Source organism: Halichoerus grypus, chromosome 10 (genome assembly GCF_964656455.1).
Source record: "Halichoerus grypus chromosome 10, mHalGry1.hap1.1, whole genome shotgun sequence".
Lineage (NCBI taxonomy): Eukaryota > Metazoa > Chordata > Mammalia > Carnivora > Phocidae > Halichoerus > Halichoerus grypus.
In genome coordinates, this window is record NC_135721.1 from 111,175,694 (window position 1) to 111,196,704 (window position 21,011).

General features: G+C 45.7%; 1 protein-coding gene across 9 annotated transcripts; it reads left to right on the top strand.

Annotated features, from left to right (window-relative positions):
* Positions 1-3,479: 3,479 nt before the first annotated feature.
* LOC118536474 (signal-regulatory protein beta-1-like) lies at positions 3,480-19,919 on the top strand. Of its 9 annotated transcripts, none has more exons than XM_036093291.2 (6): positions 3,480-3,622; positions 5,697-6,050; positions 8,513-8,830; positions 9,409-9,738; positions 12,469-12,662; positions 13,108-13,278. In XM_036093291.2, exons 1-6 carry the CDS (start codon positions 3,553-3,555, stop codon positions 13,168-13,170), a joined length of 1,329 nt encoding a protein of 442 aa, XP_035949184.2. In that variant the 5' UTR covers positions 3,480-3,552; the 3' UTR covers positions 13,171-13,278. The 9 variants fall into 9 exon arrangements, with proteins under 9 accessions (XP_035949184.2, XP_077913168.1, XP_035949187.2 ...); XM_078057042.1 differs by lacking the exon at positions 13,108-13,278 and adding an exon at positions 10,385-10,576 and having other exon boundaries at positions 12,469-12,486; XM_036093294.2 differs by lacking the exons at positions 12,469-12,662; positions 13,108-13,278 and adding exons at positions 10,385-10,576; positions 11,446-12,462.
* The last annotated feature ends 1,092 nt before the right edge of the window (positions 19,920-21,011 follow it).

Consider the following 21,011-nt stretch of genomic DNA (forward strand, 5'->3'; position numbering starts at 1 on the left):
AACCCATATGATAATTGACTTTCTCTGCTTGACTTATTTCACTCCAGTTCCATCCACGTTGATGCAAAAGTTGGGTATTCATCCTTTCTGATGGCTGAGTAATATTCCATTGTATATATGGACCAGATCTTTATCCATTCGTCTGTTTTTTTATTTTGAATGTTAATTCTAGTATAGTTAAAATACCATGTTATATTAGTTTCAGGTGTAGAATATAGTGCTTCAACAATTTTGTACATTACTCAGTGCTCATCCTGACAGGTGTATTCTTAATCCCCTTCACCAATCACCGATTCTCGCACCCACCTCTCCTCTGGTGACCATCAGTTTGTTTTCTATAGTTAAGAGTCTGTTTTTTGAAAGAAGAAGATAACAGGAGGGGAAGAATGAAGGGGGGGAAATCGGAGGGGGAGACGAACCATGAGACTATGGACTCTGAAAAACAAACTGAGGGTTCGGGTATCTGCTATACCCATCACTGGGTATAGCCTGGTGATGGGTATTAAGGAGGGCATGTACTGCACAGAGCACTGGGTGTTATACACAAACAATGCATCATGGAACACTACATCAAAAACTAATGATGTAATGTATGGTGATTAACATAACATAATTAAAAAAAAGAGTCTGTTTTTTGGTTTAACTCTTTTTTTTTTTTTCTTTGTTTTGTTTCTTCAATTCCACATAGAAGTGAAATCAGATGGTGTTTGTCTTTCCCTGACTGACCTATTTCATGCAAGGTTATACTCTCCAGCTCCATCCACGTTGTTGCAAATGGCAAGATTTCATTCTTTTTCATGGCTGAGAATATACCATTGTATATATATACTACCTCATTTTATCCGTTCATCTACGATGGCCACTTGGACTGCTTCCGTAATTTGGGTGAGCACATTTTACCTTTATACAGAGCTTCTGCAAGTATGCTTTTATTTTAACACCTATGTATTTTAAAATCACTACATGGAATAAACATTTTTCAGTTCTGAAATATATAAGAAATACATTAAAAATCCTTAGTCCTATAATCAGATCTTTGCAAAATATTAACATTTTGCTGTGATTGTTCTGTTTCTTTTAAAAACACTGTTCTGAATTTGGAGTTTATCATTTCAAATTTGATTTTATAATTTCACAACATACTATCAATCCTTAAGCAATATACAATATTACTTGCACGTTTTAATTTTATATCAATGCTGTTATACTGTATACAGCATTCTGGAACTTTTATTTTTATGCTCAACACAGTTTGTGGGATTTCTTCATGTTGCTATATGTAGCTCTCTTTTATTAATTTTCCAGAATTCTATGGCTCTCTATTATAAGAAAATGCTACAACTTAGGGATTCTTGTCAAGATGGTATGAAAGCTGAACCTGTTGTTTGGGTAATGCAACTTTGCAATGAGCATTTTTCTCTCTGTTTCCATGGGCACACATTGGAGCGTCCCTCTAGCTCCTCTGCTTTGGTCCACAGAGCAAGAGTGTTAGTATCCTTTGGGAGCTTTTGTAATACCAAAAAAAGCTTTTAATTTTTGATGAAGTTTTGTTCTTCCCATTTATACCTTTGACCTAGCTTTATTTTTCTGAGCTGTGTGTGTGTCCGTCTGTCCGTGTGTGTGTCTGCATGTGTGTTATAAATAGTAAGAATCTTAAATTTTTTCTACCATTGGATATATTATCCAGTACTCATTGATCGGCACAGTACCTTTGCTGTATACTAAACCACTCCATTAATGTGTGGTTCTTTTTATGATGTCTTACTGCCATTGTGGTTTGGGGCAACTGTATAGGTTTCTAATTGAGTTTTGAACATCAAGATTATTCCAGCAAGCTTATCACACTCGGACTAGTGCTCATACTATGGACAGTCTCTTATGTGTAACTCATAACATCAATCAACTCACCTAGATTTACCTTCATTAAAGTTGCATATGCACTCGCTTCAACAGGCAAATAGTTCTATACCTTCTATATATGAAAACTGGAATCTCTCTACCTCCCTCTATTTTCCACCTCTCAGGGGAAACAATTTTCCACTCTTCTCATTGATTATTTTTAACTGAATCTTCTAGATGTTACAGCCAGATCTCATATAGCATCTTATATTATCACTTCTTGATCTCACCCGTAGGCATTATTCACTGACTTCCCCCTCCAGATGATGGGGATACAGTGCTCTGTTACTCCAGACCCCACCACTACATGTGCACATTTCTACCCCACTACCTGAATATTTTAATTTTAGCTAATGTCATAGTCAGTGTCCACATTATAATGGCAACAACATTGTGTTTTATAACTCAATCTTGTAACATTCCCAGCTTTTGTTTGCATCCATCTGCTAATGTGTATTTTGGGTAACCACCACCATATTCAGGGTACAGAACAGTTTCATGGCTGCAGAGTTTACCCTTGTGCTGGCCTCTCTTAGTGACAGCCAGCCCCACCACCCAAACCTCTGGCACATGCCACTCTGTTCTCTATAACTTCGAGAATGTCATGGAAGTGGAGTCACACAGTACGGACACTTTGAGAGTGATTTTGTTCACTCCACATGATGCTTTTGGAAACTTACAAGCTGTGCACATGTAGATAAGTTATTCCTTTTTAATGCTGAGCAGTATTTCCTGGTAGAAATGCACCACAGTTTGTTCAAACATTCACTTATTACTGTACATTTTGCTTGTTTCTAGTCTTTTGCCATTACAAAGAAAGCTGCTCTAAACATTCACAAACAAGTTTTCATGAGGATGCAGTCTTCCTATCTCTCAGAGAAGTGCCTGGGAGTGTGATTGTGGGGACATATAACCCACTTCCTCTCCCGAAAAAGAGAAGAAATGATGTAAGCACATACAACTTCTTCTTTTTTATAGATTAAAGTGATCTCTACACCCAACCTGGGGCCCGAACCCACGACCACAAGATCAAAAGTCACACGCTCCACCGATGAGCCAGCCAGGTGCCCTAAGCACATACAACTTCAGAGGTCCACCTGCACTGTGCATTGGGATGAAGTTTCACCAGTTACATCAATAAAAGGTGGGATGAGGGAGTCATTTCTGTGTTTTACAGACCCTGGCGTACCTTCTTTCCTCCAGCTGAGTAGCTCTTGGTGGAGGCTGGTGCAGAATGAGGTCACATGCCAGCCACCCCCAATTGTCCAGAGCTCGGGTGGTGGGACACAGGACCAACTGCAGATGTTTCTTGGCCTGGGGCTCCCAAGTGTGGAATGGCCAAGAAGACCTCAAGATGGGGGGAGGGGCACAGTGCACAGAGTAGAGGCCCCAGGTGGGCAGGAAGCATCATTTCTGCTAGGTCTGTTCATGCTCTCTAAAACGTAAGAAGAGGCCTTTCTCACCAGGTGAGGCCTTCTCTGCCTGACTTCTCTTTCACAATCCAGAAGCAGATTGCTGCCTCACAGCCATGTCACTGCATCATAGATGCTTCCTCTTATATCACAGGAGGGCGGGCTATTCGTCCCCACAGAACAGAGGCCCCATCTCCCCAGCACACACATTTGCACAGAGCAGGGTCCTCAGGCCTCCACAATGTTGGCCTCTGGCTCCGGACCCCGCCCTCCTCCTTACCAGCTGCTGGTTCTGCTGTTGGGACTCACAGGTGAGCATTGCCTTGGGGAGACTCCCCATTCCCTGCCCCCTCAACCTTCCCCTGCCCCTGGACATTAAGGCCTCCAGGTAAGCACAGGTGTGCTACCCAGACCCTCCACAGAAGGCCACGGACTGGGTGTCATCTGAGAGCATGAAGTCAGGGATCTGAGCATTTCCTCTATGGATCCATCACCTGCAGCTCGTTACCAGATACAGCAATCTGTGGAAGAGAGGGAAAAATGAAACAAGACGAAACCGGAGAAGAAGACAAATCATAAGAGACTCTTAATCTCAGGAAACAAATTGAGGGTTGCTGGAGTGGAAGGGGGTGGGAGGGGCGGGGTGGCTGGGTGATGGACATTGGGGAGGGTATGTGCTATGGTGAGCGCTGTGAATTGTGTAAGACTCTTGAATCACAGACCTGTACCCCTGAAACAAATAATACACTATATGTTAATTAAAAAAAAAAGAAAAGAAAGGACAGTACTTCTGGATACAAAAATGAGAGAATCTTCAGGGTGGGATGTATTTAAATAGGTAACCTGAGTGGCCATTGCTGATAATGGAGATTTATGCAAATATTATAAGAAGGTGGGGGAGTGAGCCATGTATTTTCTGGAGGAAGAGACTTCCTGAACATCATGGGAACAGCATGAGAGTAGAATCCTCCTTCTCTGATTAAGGATTTGAGCTTTTACTCTAAGTGAAATATTTACAATTGCGGTTTTGAAGACATAACTGACATGATCCACCATTTTTTTCAGTTAAGTTTGTTGGTTTAATTAAGATAGACATGTCCTTCAAGTTATCAGCACTAAATGTGAAACTCCCATTCCATCGAGGTCCACCAAAGGCCAAACAAGCTCATATTATCTCTGTTGCAATTTGCCAGCAAAAAGATGACTTGAAATGATGGTTAAACTCGTCTAGTTTTGAATTATTCTAGCATTTGGTTGAGAAGAGACTACCACAGAACATAGATAAAAACAGCTAGATCATTCAAGAGCTCATTGCACTCATGGCAACAGGGAAAAGCAGTTTTAACCAAAATAGCAATCAAGAGAGGAAGGGGAAAGAGGTCAGATTGTGGGTGCATGCAGAGAGGAGCTAACAGGATTTCCTAATGCATAGGATTTGGGGTGGGAAAGAAAAGCTCCAAGGGTTTGGGACCTGAGCGTCTGGGAAAATAAGGTGCCTCAGCTGAGATGTACAAGAATGTGGCAGAAATCGAGGGGTTGAGTATGGGACATGTTGACTGTGACAGACTTATTTCTAGCTAAGAAAAATGTCAAGTGGCTGGTTGGACACACAAATCATAGTTCAGGGGCAAGGCCTGGGCCAGAGATGGAAATAGGAGGATTATAGATACACTGATGAAAGAGTTTTCACCTTTCCCTGGCTCCTCTTGACCCTCTGGTCCTCTTCATTCTTCCCTCCCATATTACCTCCATTTCTCCCTCCAAGATGCATTCCTATTTCTTCCCATTTTGTCCTAGCAGTTCAGCTTGCCGACCCCAATCTTCTTCTCCAGACTTAGAAACCAAAGTACCTGATGTTCTTGGCACACCCAAGACCTGCCTGTAATAGCACGTGCCCCCCTTAGGAGGCAAGTTTGGTTGCAAATACTGCTAAGTGCATGGGTTCACTCTGCAAGGGTGAACCACAGATTTTCTCCCTGAGGAGTAGTTAAGAAATGGAAAAGAACACTGGGTGTATGAGTCGTGCCACAACAGTCTGCTCCTCTGATTTAAATCCCTGCCTGGTTTTTAGGACACTTCAAGTAAGCAGGAATGATTTTGCATTTCTCGATGTCTCCAGGCACTAGCTAGTCAGCAAGGCAGGAAATCCAACTGCAAAGTCAAACCTGCTCTGTGCCACATCACTGAGTCTCTCTGAGTCTTCGTTTCCTCATTTGCGATACGGTCTCACGTTACAGGCTCGTGGTGAGGGCTGCATGCCACGTACATGCAACGTGCCGAGGTCAAGGCCCGCTCACGGTGCGCACTCACTCAGTGAGCTGTTGTGGATGCACACATGAGGGGACACCCAGGATCACGTCAGGATGATCTTTGTTTTCCCTCCAGGTGTGGCAGGTGAGGCGGAGCTGCAGGTGATCCAGCCTGAGAAGTCAGTGTCTGTCGCAGCCGGACAGACAGCCACTCTGCCCTGCACCCTGACCTCCCTGTTCCCCTTTGGGCCAGTTGAGTGGTTCAGGGGAACAGGGCCAGCCCGGGAGTTAATCTTCAGTTTCAGAGGAGGCCACTACCCCCGAGTGACAAATGTTGCAGATGTCACAAGGAGAAACACCACAGACTTTTCCATCCGCATCAGTAACATCACCCCAGCAGATGCCGGAACCTACTACTGTGTGAAGTTCCAGAAAGGGAGCCCTGATGTGGAGTTTAAGTCTGGACCAGGCACTCAACTCATAGTGAGCGGTGAGTATGGCCTGGGCCTCCTTTGTCCCCTGGTTGTGACAACAAGTCAATAAGAATGCCCTCCATTGTCTGAGCAACAGCTAAGGATCAGGTTCTGAGGTGGGTGCCCCTGACTTCAGCCCCTCCCACAGATCAGGGAGTTGAGGCCTGGGGAGGTCATGCTATTTGCTCAGGGTCACACGGCTGGAAAAGGGTGGGAAAATCTAGAACCCCAGTCTACCGGCCTCACAGTTCTTGCCTTTTCCAATCCTGAGCAGCCCTCTGGTTCGAGGTATGAGGGATTGAGTGACTTGCCCAGTCACAAAATCCTACCTCACCCCTGCTTCCAGAGATCACTCCCTTCTATGTGGCCAGTCTTCTCTTTACTCAGCACTTAGTGAGCACCTGCTGTGTGCAGGCTCTGCTCTGGGTGCTGGGGAAGCAGCAGGGAACAAAACAGACAAGGGCTCCTCTCTCATGAAGCTTACGTTCCCTTGCTTTCCTGTGGACCAAGGCACTCAGGGCAGGGAGGTGGGACAATGTCTTTCTTTCTCTCAGCTTCAGAAGAATCACAGTGAGAAGAGACACAGGCTCACTGTTTACTCTGAGAGCCCAGGCTGGAGAAGATGCCAGAGGTTGGGCATTTGTCGTGGGTCCGTCCAGAAAAGCTTCATGCAGTTCCGGGTCTGACTCACATAATAGCGACTGGATCTCCCCACAGCCCGTGGACAGAGGCATGAAGGTGGCTGTACCTGATTGGGCAGGTGTTACAGAAGTTCCCAGTGGTACTTCCCATGCCTGGGCACCAGCACTAGTACGTGGCTCCACCACCGGGCAGATCTGTGCCTCCTAGGAGAACACTCCTTCCTCCTCCCCAAGCTGCCCACACAGGCGATGCCCTGGATGAGAATGGATGGAGTCAGAAGGGACCATCTCAGCCCCTTTTACAGATGAGGACACTGAGGCTCAGCACAGATGGCCTGAGCAGGGAAGGGAACCACAGCCTGGCTCACAGCCCTGCTCTCTGCACACTCACTGTGCTGGCCAAAGTGGGAGAAAGTTCCAACCCTGTCCTTGAAACTCTTGTAAATCTTGTACTGTTCTCTTTTTCAGCAGTAAGCATTAAGAAAACTCACAGGGAGAGGTGGGCTAGCTTTGCACCCCCAGATCAGACAGATAGGCAAACATCTTGTAAAGTGTTGAGCCTGTTCCTGGAGGGCATGGCTCCTCACATGTAAGAGCATCAGGAGTCTTTCCCTGTTGTGTGGTGTTGATCCTTCACTGAGCAGCCTGGGCCAGGAACCTGGACAGAACAGAGGGGCTGGACAATCCCAGCAACACTGGGCAGCCCATTCCTGGTTCTGCAGACTGAGGATGACTGGGAGGCACATCCTGGAGGGTGTTTGGGGTCCCCTGAGCTAGAGTGCATATTCTAGACTCAGCTGTCGGGACCCCACATCTTCCCTCTGTTGTAACCGAGTCAGCAGGTCTGGGCACCCCGAGGGACCCCTCCCCATAAGTGCTTGCAGTGGAGAATCTCAGAGGGAATAGGAGGGTGGCGGGCACTGTCGGGCTGGAGAAGGTGAGACACTTGCTCTGTTGTGGATGAAACAGTTGGAGGCCACAGGAAGTCCCCTGGGAGGCAGTGAGGAGTGAGGAGCAGCCCCTTTGTAACTGGACCAAAGTGGGTTGGCTCCTCGGTGAGGTAGAGACAGAGACTGCCCAGGCAGAGCGCTGGTACCCACAAAGTTGGCTTTATTTGTACAGATAAGGGATCACAGGGAATAATTTCCAAAGCCATGATGCTAAACAGGGGCAAGCAGGCTCTATTGATTAAGGTTGAGATGAATATTCCGAGGGGGATTTTAACACTATAATGAGGCAGAGGTTACTGTCAGCCACTTTCTGATTCATCTGCTCCTTTCCATCTGCATTTCAGTGATAAATTCTAAGCAAAACTGCTTGCATTCCCTTACTTTCCCCTCCCTGCAACCCCGGGAAGGTGAAAGGCATGCTGTCCCATGTCACAGAGGAAGAGCCACGCGGTGCCACGGCCACCCCTCCCGTGGACTGGCCAGCCTGGTCCCGGCTTCCATGGGGGTCCCACCGCACCTCTGCTTCCCCTGCACAGATTGCCGCACAAGCTCTCTGAACTCAGTGAGGTTTGCAGGGAGGCGGCTAGGATGGGTGATACCAACAGTGAGACCCAACAGGAATGTCGTTCCGGTGCCCAGATCGGTGGGAAGTCAGCCGGCAGAGGCGAGAAGGGGGGACTTGAACTCAGGCCCGGAACTGCACCTGGGCCCTGCTCCCCGACTCAGAGTTCAGCTCTGGAGCCCCGGGTCCTCCTCTGTGGGATGAGGAGATGACATGGCCCTCCCTACGCTATCAGGAGGGCGGAGGGTTCTCCACACTGTCACACACGTATCCTTGGTGCTGATGACCACAGTCATGCTTACTACTCATAAATGCTCCTCTTGTAGCCAAACCCTCTCCCCCCGTGGTGTCGGGTCCCACGGCCAGGGCCTCGCCTGAGCAGACAGTGAACTTCACCTGCAACTCCCACGGCTTCTCCCCCAAAAACATCACCCTGAGATGGTTCAAAAACGGGAATGAGCTGGCAGCCTCCCAGACCACCGTGGACCCAGAGGGAAACAGCACTTCCTACAGCGTCTCCAGCACAACCAGGCTGGTGCTGGCCCCGGGGGACGTTCGCTCCCAGGTCATCTGCGAGGTGACCCACGTGACCCTGCAGGGTCCTCCTCTTCGTGGGACTGCCAACTTGTCTGAGGTCCTCCGAGGTAGATGCCCCTCACCCCCAGGTCTGGCCCCCAAGTCTCCGAGCCTGCCCCTCCCCCCACTCTGCCCCAGGCGGTCCATTGCCTGGAGTCTGACTCCTGACAGACCCTCCCAGTCACCCTGCACCTAGATGTATGGTCCCCTCCTATGGTTTTTCATGGCAGCTGGGGGGTGAACACCTATCATGTGCCGAGCACTGTGCTGGGTAGGTCATTTAATTTACCATAGCAATTCCAATTATTGAGCACCTGCTGTAATCCACGCCACCGTGTGCTTGGTGATGTCATTTATTTTGCTGATTATTCTATTCCGGCTGCATGCCACGGGCTGAGTATCTTGATTTCACTCATTCTTACCCTAAGAGGAGCTACCAGTCCTTGAGCACCTACTGTGTGCTGGGCACTGTGCTTAGGGATTTCATTCATATGCAAAGACTACCCTCAGTGTTTGAGCACTAGCTGCATGCCTAGCCCTGTTCTGGGTGATTCCCTTGCTGTGTGGGGGGAGCTAAGTTCTCGAGCCCCTCCCCCGTGATCTGTCTGTTCCATGAGGTCAGAGCTTCTGCTCTGTGCTCTTTCAGTTCCGCCCACCTTGGAGGTTTCCCAGGAACCCGTGGCAGGGGACCAGGTGAAGGTCACTTGCCAAGTGAAGAAGTTCTACCCCCAGCGCCTACAGCTGACCTGGCTGGAGAACGGAAACGTGTCCCGAACAGAAATGGCCTCGACGGCCTCGACGGCCTCGAACCTCATGGAGAACAAGGATGGGACATTTAACTGGACAAGCTGGCTCCTGGTGAACTCATCCGCCCACAGGGAAGATGTGGTGTTTACCTGCCAGGTGCAGCATGACGGGCAGCCCGCGGTCACCAAAAACCATACCCTTGTGGCCTCTGCCCACCAGAAGGACAAGGGTGAGACCTCAGTGATTCTGTTCCTAGCATCCTGCCCCTGCTCCCTCACCTGACAGTGATTAAGTCACCACATCTGGCCAGCCACCCCCTCCTCCTGTTCTTTCTCACCTGAGCATGGTCTCTATCCCTTCTAGACCTTTCCATCCTCACCCCAGCAAATGTACGTACCTGCCACTCTGAAATTCTGGAAGGGACCCTGAGGACCTGGAGTTTTGAGTCTTGACCAGGCTCCCGGGTGACCGTGTGTGGTCACACCTGGGGTCTCCTTTCTCCCCTTATTTGTGACAGCAGACTGGCGATATTCATGATCATTCCCAGCACACTTACTTTATGCCAATCCCAGTTCATTGCGCGTCTCCCTTCCTGCTTAACCAACCCTGTGACCTGGAATTTTACCGAAGGGACTCAGGGAGCAATGAGGGACAGATGGTGATGATATCCTGCCCTTAGGCCAGCTGCTGAGCTAAGCTAGTCTAGGGAAACTTGAGTCCCTGAAGACGGACCAGCAACCCGTACAAAAAAAAAACAAAAACAAACAAACAAAACAGCATGTGTTAATTATAGCAGCAGGGCATTGTCCCAAGGAACTATGGAGTCCCCTTTCTACAACCAAAACATTCCTTATTTCTCTCTCATGTAACATCAGGAGGAGGTCGAGCCAGGTTTCCAGGAGTCTTTGTTCCAGAAGTTCTTTCAAAGGCCCATGTTCTTTCTAACATGCCCTATGACATTGTCCTCATGGCTGGGTCAACACTGGGTCAACGAGTGTTCATGTCCCTGCTGGCTGGGACAACAGAGAGGGGAAGGCGAAAATGAAGGATTTCTCTTCAAACTAGGGGTATGTAGAAGTTGCATAATTGTGTCTAATAATGGCTTAGTCATGGATGCTCTTCCAGTTTCAAATGGAGTCGACAATTGTGTGGTCATGTGATTAATGACATTATTTTTTCTATAAAACCAATACTATCACACTCTTAGTAAAATTAATAATAATTCCTAATATCATCTAAAATGGGTATATATTCCAATTTTTCAAACCTTCTTCTATTAACTTTATTTTGTGGACCTAACTTGGTTTTAATTCACCTGTAAGTGCTTAAAAGAATTTTCCTGTGAAACACCTGCATCTCCACCATTCTTTCTTTTGATTTGAAAAGAATCTGAATAGCTAGGGCTACTCAAATTCTTCATTTCATATTGGATGCCTGTGGTAAGCTGTGCTTTTGAGAAACTTGGTCCTTTTTCTCTGAATTGTCAAATCTCTGCGCATAGAGATGCTCATAATATTACCTGGTTATCCTTCTGATGTCTGTAGGGTGTTCAGTGATATCCCATTTCATTCCTGATTTTGGAAATGTGCCAATTCTCATTTTTTTCATCGTCACAACTGCTAGAAGTTTCTCAAATTTATCAATCTTTTCAAAGAACCCACTTTTGTTTCAGTGATTTTCTCTATTGTTTGTTTTTAATTTCTGTGCTTTTTCTCTTTTTTATTTCCTTCTGCTTCTTTGGGTTTATTTTGCTCCTCTTCACTTTTTGAAATGGCAACAAAGGTTATTGAATCTAGACTTTTCTTTGTTCAAATGCCATGACTGGGCCTCCTTCTGTGCTTGGGGAGTCAGGAGTGTGGAGCCGGGATACCTGGTGTGTGTTCTTCCTCCAGTATGGAAGCATCTAGCCCACCTGCCTTCCTCTTCCACCTTTCAGATTCCTCCATGCTTGGACCGCATGTGATTTCCAGGGGGCAGGCTTGTTCTGAGCCAGGAGAGCAGGAAGAGATGAGTCCACACATTCTCCTATGGACCAGTTTGGGTTTGGTGTTTAGTCTTTGGTCTTTCACTGGGGCTCAGACCATAGCCATTACTTCTGGTGCTTCCAGGATGTCTGAACTAGGAATCTTCCAGTGTGCTAAGGCTGAGAATAGATTTTAGGGTTGTCTGGGTTGGCAGCTGGAGCTATGTGCAGGATGCCTGTGTGATCCTGCTGTGCCAGGATGCCACAGCCTCCCCTGGGCGTCCCAGGCTCCAACCACTGCCATCCCTTCTGGATCCAGTGGGTCTGGCATAATGACGCACACCTTTTTCTACATGTTTATGGTATCGAAGTGTTTCACAATACTTCTAGCTTAAAAGAGCTCCCTTCTCTCAGTATAGCATGACTACGTATGTTACTGGGACTTGGGGATGGTTGTCTGGTTTGGACCCTGGGAGAGAGGCTCTGAGTCCTCTGATCTTTCTGGTTCTTCTTTCAGGACCCCAAGTTTGCCTCCTCCATTTTTCCTTCTCCCCCTCACCACTCAACTTTGAAACAGCATCTCTTCCTTCTTTTTTGCTTTTACCCCTGAAGTCATGCATTCTAAACCGTGCCTGTCCCTTTTATTCACACCTATCTTTTTAAAATTTCCCTGCCTCCTTGTATTAAGTTCCTCTTGCTGCTGTAATAATTAGGACATGCTTAGTGGCTTAAAACAACACACATTTTTCCTTCCATTTCTAGACAAGAAAGTCCTAAATGGGGTAGCACGACCGGGTTCCTTCTAGGGAAAGAAAGGGGTGAGTGAGATGAAGAACTTCTTGCCCCAAATCTGCCTTGAGCCTGAGTGCAGGAGAAGAGATTCATGAGCTTCAGAGCATTGATAAGCTTGAGTTGCTGCAGAGAGAGTACATGGAGGCCCCAGGGAATGGACTCCTGGGTCCCCCCCTCATGGTGCCTGTGTCCATTCTTTTCCAGACCCAAGGCTATGTACTCCACTCCTGGTGGCTGTCACCCTGGGCCCAAAGTTGCTGCTGCTCATCACTGTCTCTGCCATCTATGCCCACAGGAAGAGAAGGCCTGCCTGTAAGTTGTGGGTCAGGGATGGCAAGCAAATTTCAGTCCCAGAAGGAGCCAGGTCAGGAAGATGGGCAGCGCACAGGTCACACAAGGTCAGCACCCGCCTGGAGTAAAGAGCAGGACACATCTATCTCCATACCCTCAGGAATCTCTGGGATCCCTCTGAGATGTTCCCAATTCCCAAGAAGTATGTGGGGATCTGTAGGAGGTGGGTCGAGTCAAAGGCTATCAAGGGATTTGCACAGAGTCCTAGCGATTCTGGGAAGGAAGTGGGCAGAGGGGCTGAATGAGAGGCAGCTGGGTGGGAGGAACCCTTGCAGACAATCTCTAAATTATTTGAGCACTGGTGTCCTTTGGGCACAAGGAGTCTACATCTAAGAGAATGCTGACAGGTGCCGGATGGCGGCTCTAAGGATGGCTCCTGCCTGACCCTCTGTGGGACAGACAAGAGGGAATGGGGATGGGGATCAGGCCCTAAGGGATGAAGGCTTAGGTGGCAGAGTCCTGTATCAGGGGTTGCCTGTCCTCTCACAACAGGTGTCCCAGGAGGAAAATAGCGCAGAGGACATAGGAGACACATGGGGAACATTTCTGGAATGATGAGCAGATAATTAACTGTGGTGAACATGGGTCCTACAGCACTTACCTTCCTCCCCTGCTACATGCCACCCTCAGTCTCTGCTGCCTCCTTCCTTCCCTGAGGGACCCAGCCTAAGAGAAGGAACAACTAGAAGCTTCCACAACTCTGCTCCAAATGCCTTGCTTCCCCCAGAGACCCAGCTGCCCACACCTCCTGCTGCTCCTTCTCAGAGTCTTTGATGCCCCCAGAGCTGGGTCTTCATACCAGGTCCTCAGCAGGGGCCATGGGAACTTGCCCTGGGGACTGATGCAGAGACTTGTGAGAAACAAGTCACATCTACACAGACCAGGTATCTCTCATCCATCTCCTGGGGACTGTGGCCACAAACTACACACTTATGTCCATGCTCTCAGGAGTTATTCCTGCCAAGCCCCAGCCTCCCCAGCCTTGGTGAGGTTCTCCATTGGGTCTTAAATAGAATGCATCCGAGGTATCTTATGGTTTTTTGTGCTATTGTAAATGGAATCATTTCCCTAATTTCTCTTTCTACAGTTGCATTGTTAGTGTATAAGAAAGCAACTGATTTCTGTGCATTGATTTTGTATCCTGTCACATTACTGAATTGCTGTATGAGTTCTAGTAATTTGGGGGTGGAGTCTTTTGGGTTTTCCACATAAAGTATCATGTCATCCGTGAAAAGAGAGAGTTTGACTTCTTTGCCAATTTGAATACCTTTTATTTCTTTTTGTTGTCTGATTGCCGTTGCTAGGACTTCTAGTACTATGCTGAACAATAGTGGCGAGAACGGGCATTCTTGACGTGTTCCTGATCTTAAGGGAAAGGCTCCCAGCTTTTCGCTATTAAGGATGATATTTGCTGTGGGTTTTTAATAGATGGATTTTATGAACTTGAGGAATGTTCCCTCTATCCCTAAACTATGAAGAGTTTTAATCAGGAAAGGATGCTGTATTTTGTCAAATGCTTTTTCTGCATCAATTGAGAGGACCATACGGTTCTTCTCCCTCCTCTTATTAATGTGTTCTATCACATTGATTGATTTGCGAATGTTGAACCACCCTTGCATCCCAGGGATAAATCCCACTTGGTCGTGGTGGATGATCCTTTTAATGTATTGTTGGATCCTATTAGTTAGGATTTTGTTGAGGGTTTTGGAATCCATATTCATCGGTCTGAAATTCTCCTTTTTGATGGGGTCTTTGCCTGGTTTGGGGATTAAGGAATAAACCTAACCAAAGAGGTAAAGAATCTATACTCTAGGAACTACAGAACACTCATGAAAGAAATTGAAGAAGACACAAAAAGATGGAAAAATATTCCATGCTCATGGATCCGAAGAATAAACATTGTTAAAATGTCTATGCTACCCAGAGCAATCTATACCTTCAATGCTATCCCGATCAAAATTCCAATGACATTTTTCAAAGTGCTGGAACAAACAATCCTAAAATTTGTATGGAATCAGAAAAGACCCCGAATTGCCAAGGAAATGTTGAAAAAGAAAAACAAAGCTGGGGGCAACACGTTGCCCAATTTCAAGGTATATTACAAAGCAGTGATCACTAAGACAGCATTGTACTGGCACAAAAACATACAGATCAATGGAACAGAATAGAGAGCCCAGATATGGACCCTCAACTCTATGGTCAATAATCTTCAACAAAGCAGGAAAAAATATGCAATGGAAAAAAGACAGTCTCTTCAATAAAAGGTGCTGGGAAAATTGGACAGCTATATACAGAAGAATGAAACTCGACCATTCTCTAACACCATACATAAAGATAAACTCAAAATGGATGAAAGACCTCAATGTGAGACAGGAATCCATCAAAATCCTAGAGGAGAACATAAGCAGTAACCTCTTCGACATCAGCCACAGCAACTTCTTTCAAGATACATCTCCAAAAGCTAGTGAAACAAAAGCAAAAATGAACTTTTGGGACTTCATCAAGATAAAAAGCTTCTGCACAGCAAAGGAAACAGTCAACAAAACAAAGAGGCAACCCACAGAATGGGAGAAGATATTTGCAAACGACACTACAGATAAAGGGCTGGTATCCAAGATCTATAAAGAACTTCTCAAACTCAACACCCAAAAAACAAATAATCAAGTCAAAAAATGGGCAGAAGACTTGAACAGACACTTCTCCAAAGAAGACATACAAATGGCTAACAGACACATGAAAAAATGTTCATCATCATTAGCCATCAGGGAAATTCAAATCAAAACCACATTGAGATACCACCTTACACCAGTCAGAATGGCAAAAATTGACAAGACAAGAAACAACAAATGTTGGAGAGGTTATGGAGAAAGGGGAACCCTCTTTCACTGTTGGTGGGAATGCAAGTTGGTACAGCCACTTTGGAAAACAGTGTGGAGGTGCCTCAAAAATTTAAAACTAGAGCTACCCTATGACCCAGCAATTGCACTCCTGGGTATTTACCCCAAAGACACAGATGTAGTGAAAAGAAGGGCCATATGCACCCCAATGTTCATAGCAGCCATGTCCGCAATAGCCAAACTGTGGAAAGAGCCAAGATGCCCTTCAACAGACGAATGGATAAAGATGTGGTCCATATCTACAATGGCATATTACTCAGCCATCAGAAAGGATGAATACCCAACTTTTACATCAACATGGATGGGACTGGGGGAGATTATGCTAAGTTAAATAAGTCAAGCAGAGAAAGTCAATTATCATATGGTTTCACTTATTGGTGGAACATAAGGAATAGCAGGGAGGACATTAGGAGAAGGAAGGGGAAAATGAAGGGGGGCAGAATGGGAGGAACAGATGAACCGTGAGAGACTATGGACTCTGAGAAACAAACTGAGGGTGTTAGAGGGGAGGGGGGTGGGGGGATGGGTTAGCCTGGTGATGGGTATTAAGGAGGGCACGTACTGCATGGAGCACTGGGTGTTATACAAAAACAATGTATCATGGATCATTACATCAAAAACTAATGATGTATTGTATGGTGACTAATATAACATAATAAAATAAAATTTAAAAAAATAGAATGCATCCCATCCTGGTTTGCAGAGGAGAAATGATTCTCCTTCTTCTTTGCCTACATGTGCTATGCTACTCCTCAGTCCCAGAGGGAAGAGTCCCTCCTCCCTGTGATGGGAACACTGTTCTGTCACCTTCATCCTTCCCGACCCCACTGCTCATGTACTCGAGCTGGCAGTCCAGAAACCTGGAGTCATCCTTAACATTCTTTCTTTATATTCCACATTCAATTCTGCCTTCAGAATGCTGTGACCAGTGGTGGGATGGTAAATGTGAAACAATCTACTCTCAGAAAGGAAAAGAAGCCTGATTGGTAGTGCTTGTGGACTTCTGTGGTGTCAACACTCCCACTGTGACCAATTACAGGCTAAAAGTGTTTAACAACTCACTTGCAAAATTCCTGAAAATCTCTCAGGAGTGAGTGCAAGTCTCCTCCCACACCCCAGTGAGCTTCACCCAGAATCTGCACACTGCTCACTCCCAGGGCTGCTCCCTGGTCTCAGCCACCAGCATCCCTTCCTGGACTATTGCTTTTTCTCTAACAGGCTCTCCAGTTTCAGCCACAGTGATTCTATGGAAATGGAAGTCAAACTGTGTCTCTCCTCTGCTTCTTCCCCCTATGAACCTGCATGACTCACTCACTCCCTCTTTCAAGCTCTGCTGACATGTCACTTTATTAAAAGCCCTTTCCATAAACCACCCTATATAAAATATCAGTTCCTCTCTCTCACTCTGTGTTCCCACAGCTCATAACCTAATTAAATTCTTTCCTTAGTACTTATGATTAGCTGACATGATAAGTGCTCACTTTGTACAATAGTGCAGGACAGAACAATGACGGTGCAGCTGAAACCATGCAAAGTCATCTCAATAATCAGTGGGAGAAAAACAATTTTTCTGTGACCTTTAAAAACGTTTCTCAAAACACAGAAATTCTCCAACTGTCAGTTATGAATGTATAGAGAAATGAAAAAACAATAAAACTATTACTTATTTGGTGTACTGTCATTTCAAACTTTAGAAACACTGAAAAAGGAAGTGTTTTATTTTTTTATAAAGAGTCATCAAGAGTAGTGGGCACAGTGCTTGGCCTCTTCTGATCACATAGTTGACCATATAGAGCCAGCATCTGAATCACTCCAGTCTCAATTGGGATCAGCTTCCAACATTCCATCCCTTCCACTTTTGATGTTGTGAAATCCTTACAATATTAATTTGAATATTTCTGGTGTCACATCCTCTGGGACATTTTCACCCTTTCCCCCCGCCCCCAACCACCACCACGACTTCAGTGATGATGTAAGTTTGCCTTCATTCTGCTCCTCTGGCTGCATATCCATGCTCTAGGGACCAGCATCCCAGTCACGATTCCTGTGGTAGCTCTGCCTTCATGAGCCCCACTCACATTCAGTTTGAACTTCACCTCCAGTCTCATCTCTTTTCATTTCTACATCACACTTTCAGCTTTGTGCCAATTCCCTTTTGCCACTATTCACTTTTGTACAATGTCACCTAGGTTCCTCGCTGGGAGACCAGGAGACAACACAACCACCTGCATTGCTGTCTGTGGGAAAGTGAGTAACGGAGTCACAGAGAACCACCACTACAGGCTTTGAAAGATTTGATGCTTACTTATAGTGATGAGCACCTGTTAGTTACATAGAGATTGGTGGCCTGAAGAAGAGCTGGCAGCAAAGTTTGTACTTCATGCAATTGCTCATGGAAAATTCCTCCATGGTAAATGAAACTGAAACTAAGTGTTGGGGGACTGATGGTATTTAACTGACCTGTGGAAACTGACATTCATGCATGTCAATACCATGCAAAGTGAGAACTGCCTGTGTGTGTTTGTCTCTTCCTCAAATAGGATGTGGACTCTGACAGAGAAGGGACTGTCCCAGTCCACAGTTGCCAGACAATGATGGACATGTGTTAGGCCATCACATTTTTAAAAAATAAATTGGGGAATACTTCCTTGAAGACATCAGTTTTTACAAAATGTCAGATTTTAAATAACATCTTTTTTCATTCCATCATCTGCTGCATGTACCTAAAACCATTTTGTTAAATACTACTCTCTTCTTGTGTTTAAAACTTCTATCAGAATTTCTTATCATCCCAAAAGTAAGCAAGTGGAATTTTAAAAAACAAAACAAAAACCCACTGATTGGAGTATGTCAAACAGGTACAGGAACCTTCTGGTAGAGCTCCCAATGGTCAAAGTATAACAGTTTGAGCAACAAATAAGTAAAGTAGTATATCTGGTTCTGTTCTGGTCTGAATGTTCTTGTCCCCACAAAATTCGAGTGTTAGAATCCTCAAGCCCACGTGATGGTGTTAGCAGGTGGGACCTCTGGAAGGTGAGCAGGTCATGAGGGCTCAACCCTCATGAGTGGGATTAGCCCTTATAGAAGAGGCCCTCCAGAGCTACCCAGCCACTTCAGCCATGTGAGGACACAATGAGAAATCTGTAGAGGGCCCTCTCCCAACCACGCTGGCTCCATGATCTCAGACTCTAGCCTCCTCAGCTGTGAGCAAGAGCTTTCTTTTGTTTATTTGCCACCCAGTCTGGGATATTTTGTTATAGCTGCCTTAATGACTAAGACGGACTATAACCCCATATATGAAATAAATATCTTTGAGCCCATATTGATATAAATAAATAATTGAATAAATTAATAAATTGAGAGAAGAAAAAATATCCTGTGCATAAAGTCCCAAATGATTTAACTAGATACTTCACCCTCAGGAGGGGACCCTAACTGCCCATCCATGAAGGGCAGGCTGCTTGTTGTGATTCCCTTCCAAAGAGGACAGAATGGTCCTGAAAAATACGGTTCAGCCAGGTGATCACGAGTTCACCAGCAGTCATAAACCACGGCCACAGTGTGCTCCCTGATATAATGTGATAAGAGCAGCACTTTTCCTCTGTGACCTTCTTCCCCAAGCCCATCACCCCCGTCTGCTTATGAGAAAAGCATCCGACAAATTGCAATGACATTCCACCACATAGCTGAGCAGCACTCCTCAAAACTGTCAGGCCATCACCATCAAGGAAAGTTGGAGAAGTTGTCACAGATGAGAGAAACCTAATGAGACATGTCAAATAAAGGTAATGTGGTATCTTGCATGGAATTCTGGAACAGAAAAGGACATGGGGTAAAAACTAAGGAAATCTCTTCTGGAGTGAATGTTTCTGTCTCTCCAAAGTGCATGTGTTGAAATCTAATCCCCAGTGTGATGGGATTTGGAGGTGGGATCTTTGACAGGTAATGAGGTCTTAAGGGTAGAGTCCTCATGAATGGGATCAATGCCCTCATGAAAAGAGGCCAGCCAGCTCACCCCATCCACCATGTGAGAATGTAAGTTGTCAGCAGTCTACAGCCACAAAGAGGCTTCTCATCACAACCCAACTATCCTGGCACCCTGATCTCAGACTTCCAGCCTCCAGGACTGTGAGAAGTAAGTTCCTGTTGTTTCAAGGCATCCAGTTTATGGTGTTTTGTTATAGCAGCCCAAGCTAAGATAAAATCTAAATATACTATGGACTTTGGTTAATAATAATGTACCAATATTGGCTCATTAATTATCACAGATGTACCACACTACTGTCAGATGCTAATAAGAGGGGAAACTGTGTGCAGCTGTATATTGGAACTCTGTACTATTGTCACAATTTTATTCTAAATGTAAAACTGTTTCAAAAATTACATCTATTAAAAAATATCTCAACATCTTGTCCTCAGCTGGATCTCTGCCTCTTGCACCTCACTGGGGGACAAGGCAAGGAAATGTGTGGTGGGGAGACTTCTGTGTCTTTATACCCAAGTTTTATCTGACTTCACAGCTCTGAGGTTCATTCTCCTCCTTCCTCTGTCCTCTGCTAGAGCTCACTCCAAAGCCAGGCACTCAGAGATCCCAGAAGAACCTGCTTCTCAGTCCCCCATGATATTCATCCTAAACATTTCCGATTAGTAAAGCCCAGGTTAGACCAAGAGGGGTCAGAGAACTCTGGACCCTTGGGTGAGGTAGAGTAGCTTTAAGAACTCAGAGGGGGATGCAGTTAATCCATGTCCTGAGCCCAAGAAATTGAGGTGGAAGGGGCTGTGCAGAGGGTGGGGGAGGCTGTGATGCACTAGGCCTGAGCAGATGGCCCTCAGCTGTCAGCTCTCTTTGGGATGGCCTCAGTTGAGGAGAGCCACCATGCCCAAGGTCATGCCTGGGACATTGCCACATCCAGTGGCTCATCAACATGGGGATGTAACGGTCCAGCCTCTCAACCCAGCTCAGAACTCTGAAGAAACATCCTAGCACCAGAGCTCCACAGGAGATCAACTGAGGTCTTCTTTAGGACTTCACTGCTGCTCAGCTTCTTCTAAACAATTCTGCTCCCTTCTCCTCCTAACCACCGATGGATCCTAAAATACTCCCTGAAAATGACCTGCTTATTAATATTCATCTCAGCACCTGTTTCCCAGGAAATGTGATGTGGAAGAGAGAGGCTGTGGTGGGTACCAGAAAAGGTGGGGATTCTTTTTTCTCTAAGGGCTAAGGAAGTCATTGAAGGATGGATTGTTTACCCTATCACTTACCATATATCATATACAACATACCAGACACATATGCCATATATAATATACCATATACAATATACCATATACCACATATCACATACCACATGACATATGCAATATACCATTATCAAATACCACATACCATACACCATATACCATATACCACATACCACATACAACATACCATATAAGGTATACCACATAGTATATGCCATAGACCATATACAATACAGCAAACAGTCTTAATAAACA

What these genes read in the sequence shown, in the direction of transcription:
- LOC118536474 (XM_036093291.2), top strand. Translation starts at nt 3,553, where the DNA reads ATGTTGGCCTCTGGCTCCGGACCCCGCCCTCCTCCTTACCAGCTGCTG. An exon ending in TCTGCTGTTGGGACTCACAG is followed by an intron (nt 3,623 to 5,696) that starts GTGAGCATTGCC and finishes TTTTCCCTCCAG; the next exon opens with GTGTGGCAGGTGAGGCGGAG. An exon ending in CACTCAACTCATAGTGAGCG is followed by an intron (nt 6,051 to 8,512) that starts GTGAGTATGGCC and finishes CTCCTCTTGTAG; the next exon opens with CCAAACCCTCTCCCCCCGTG.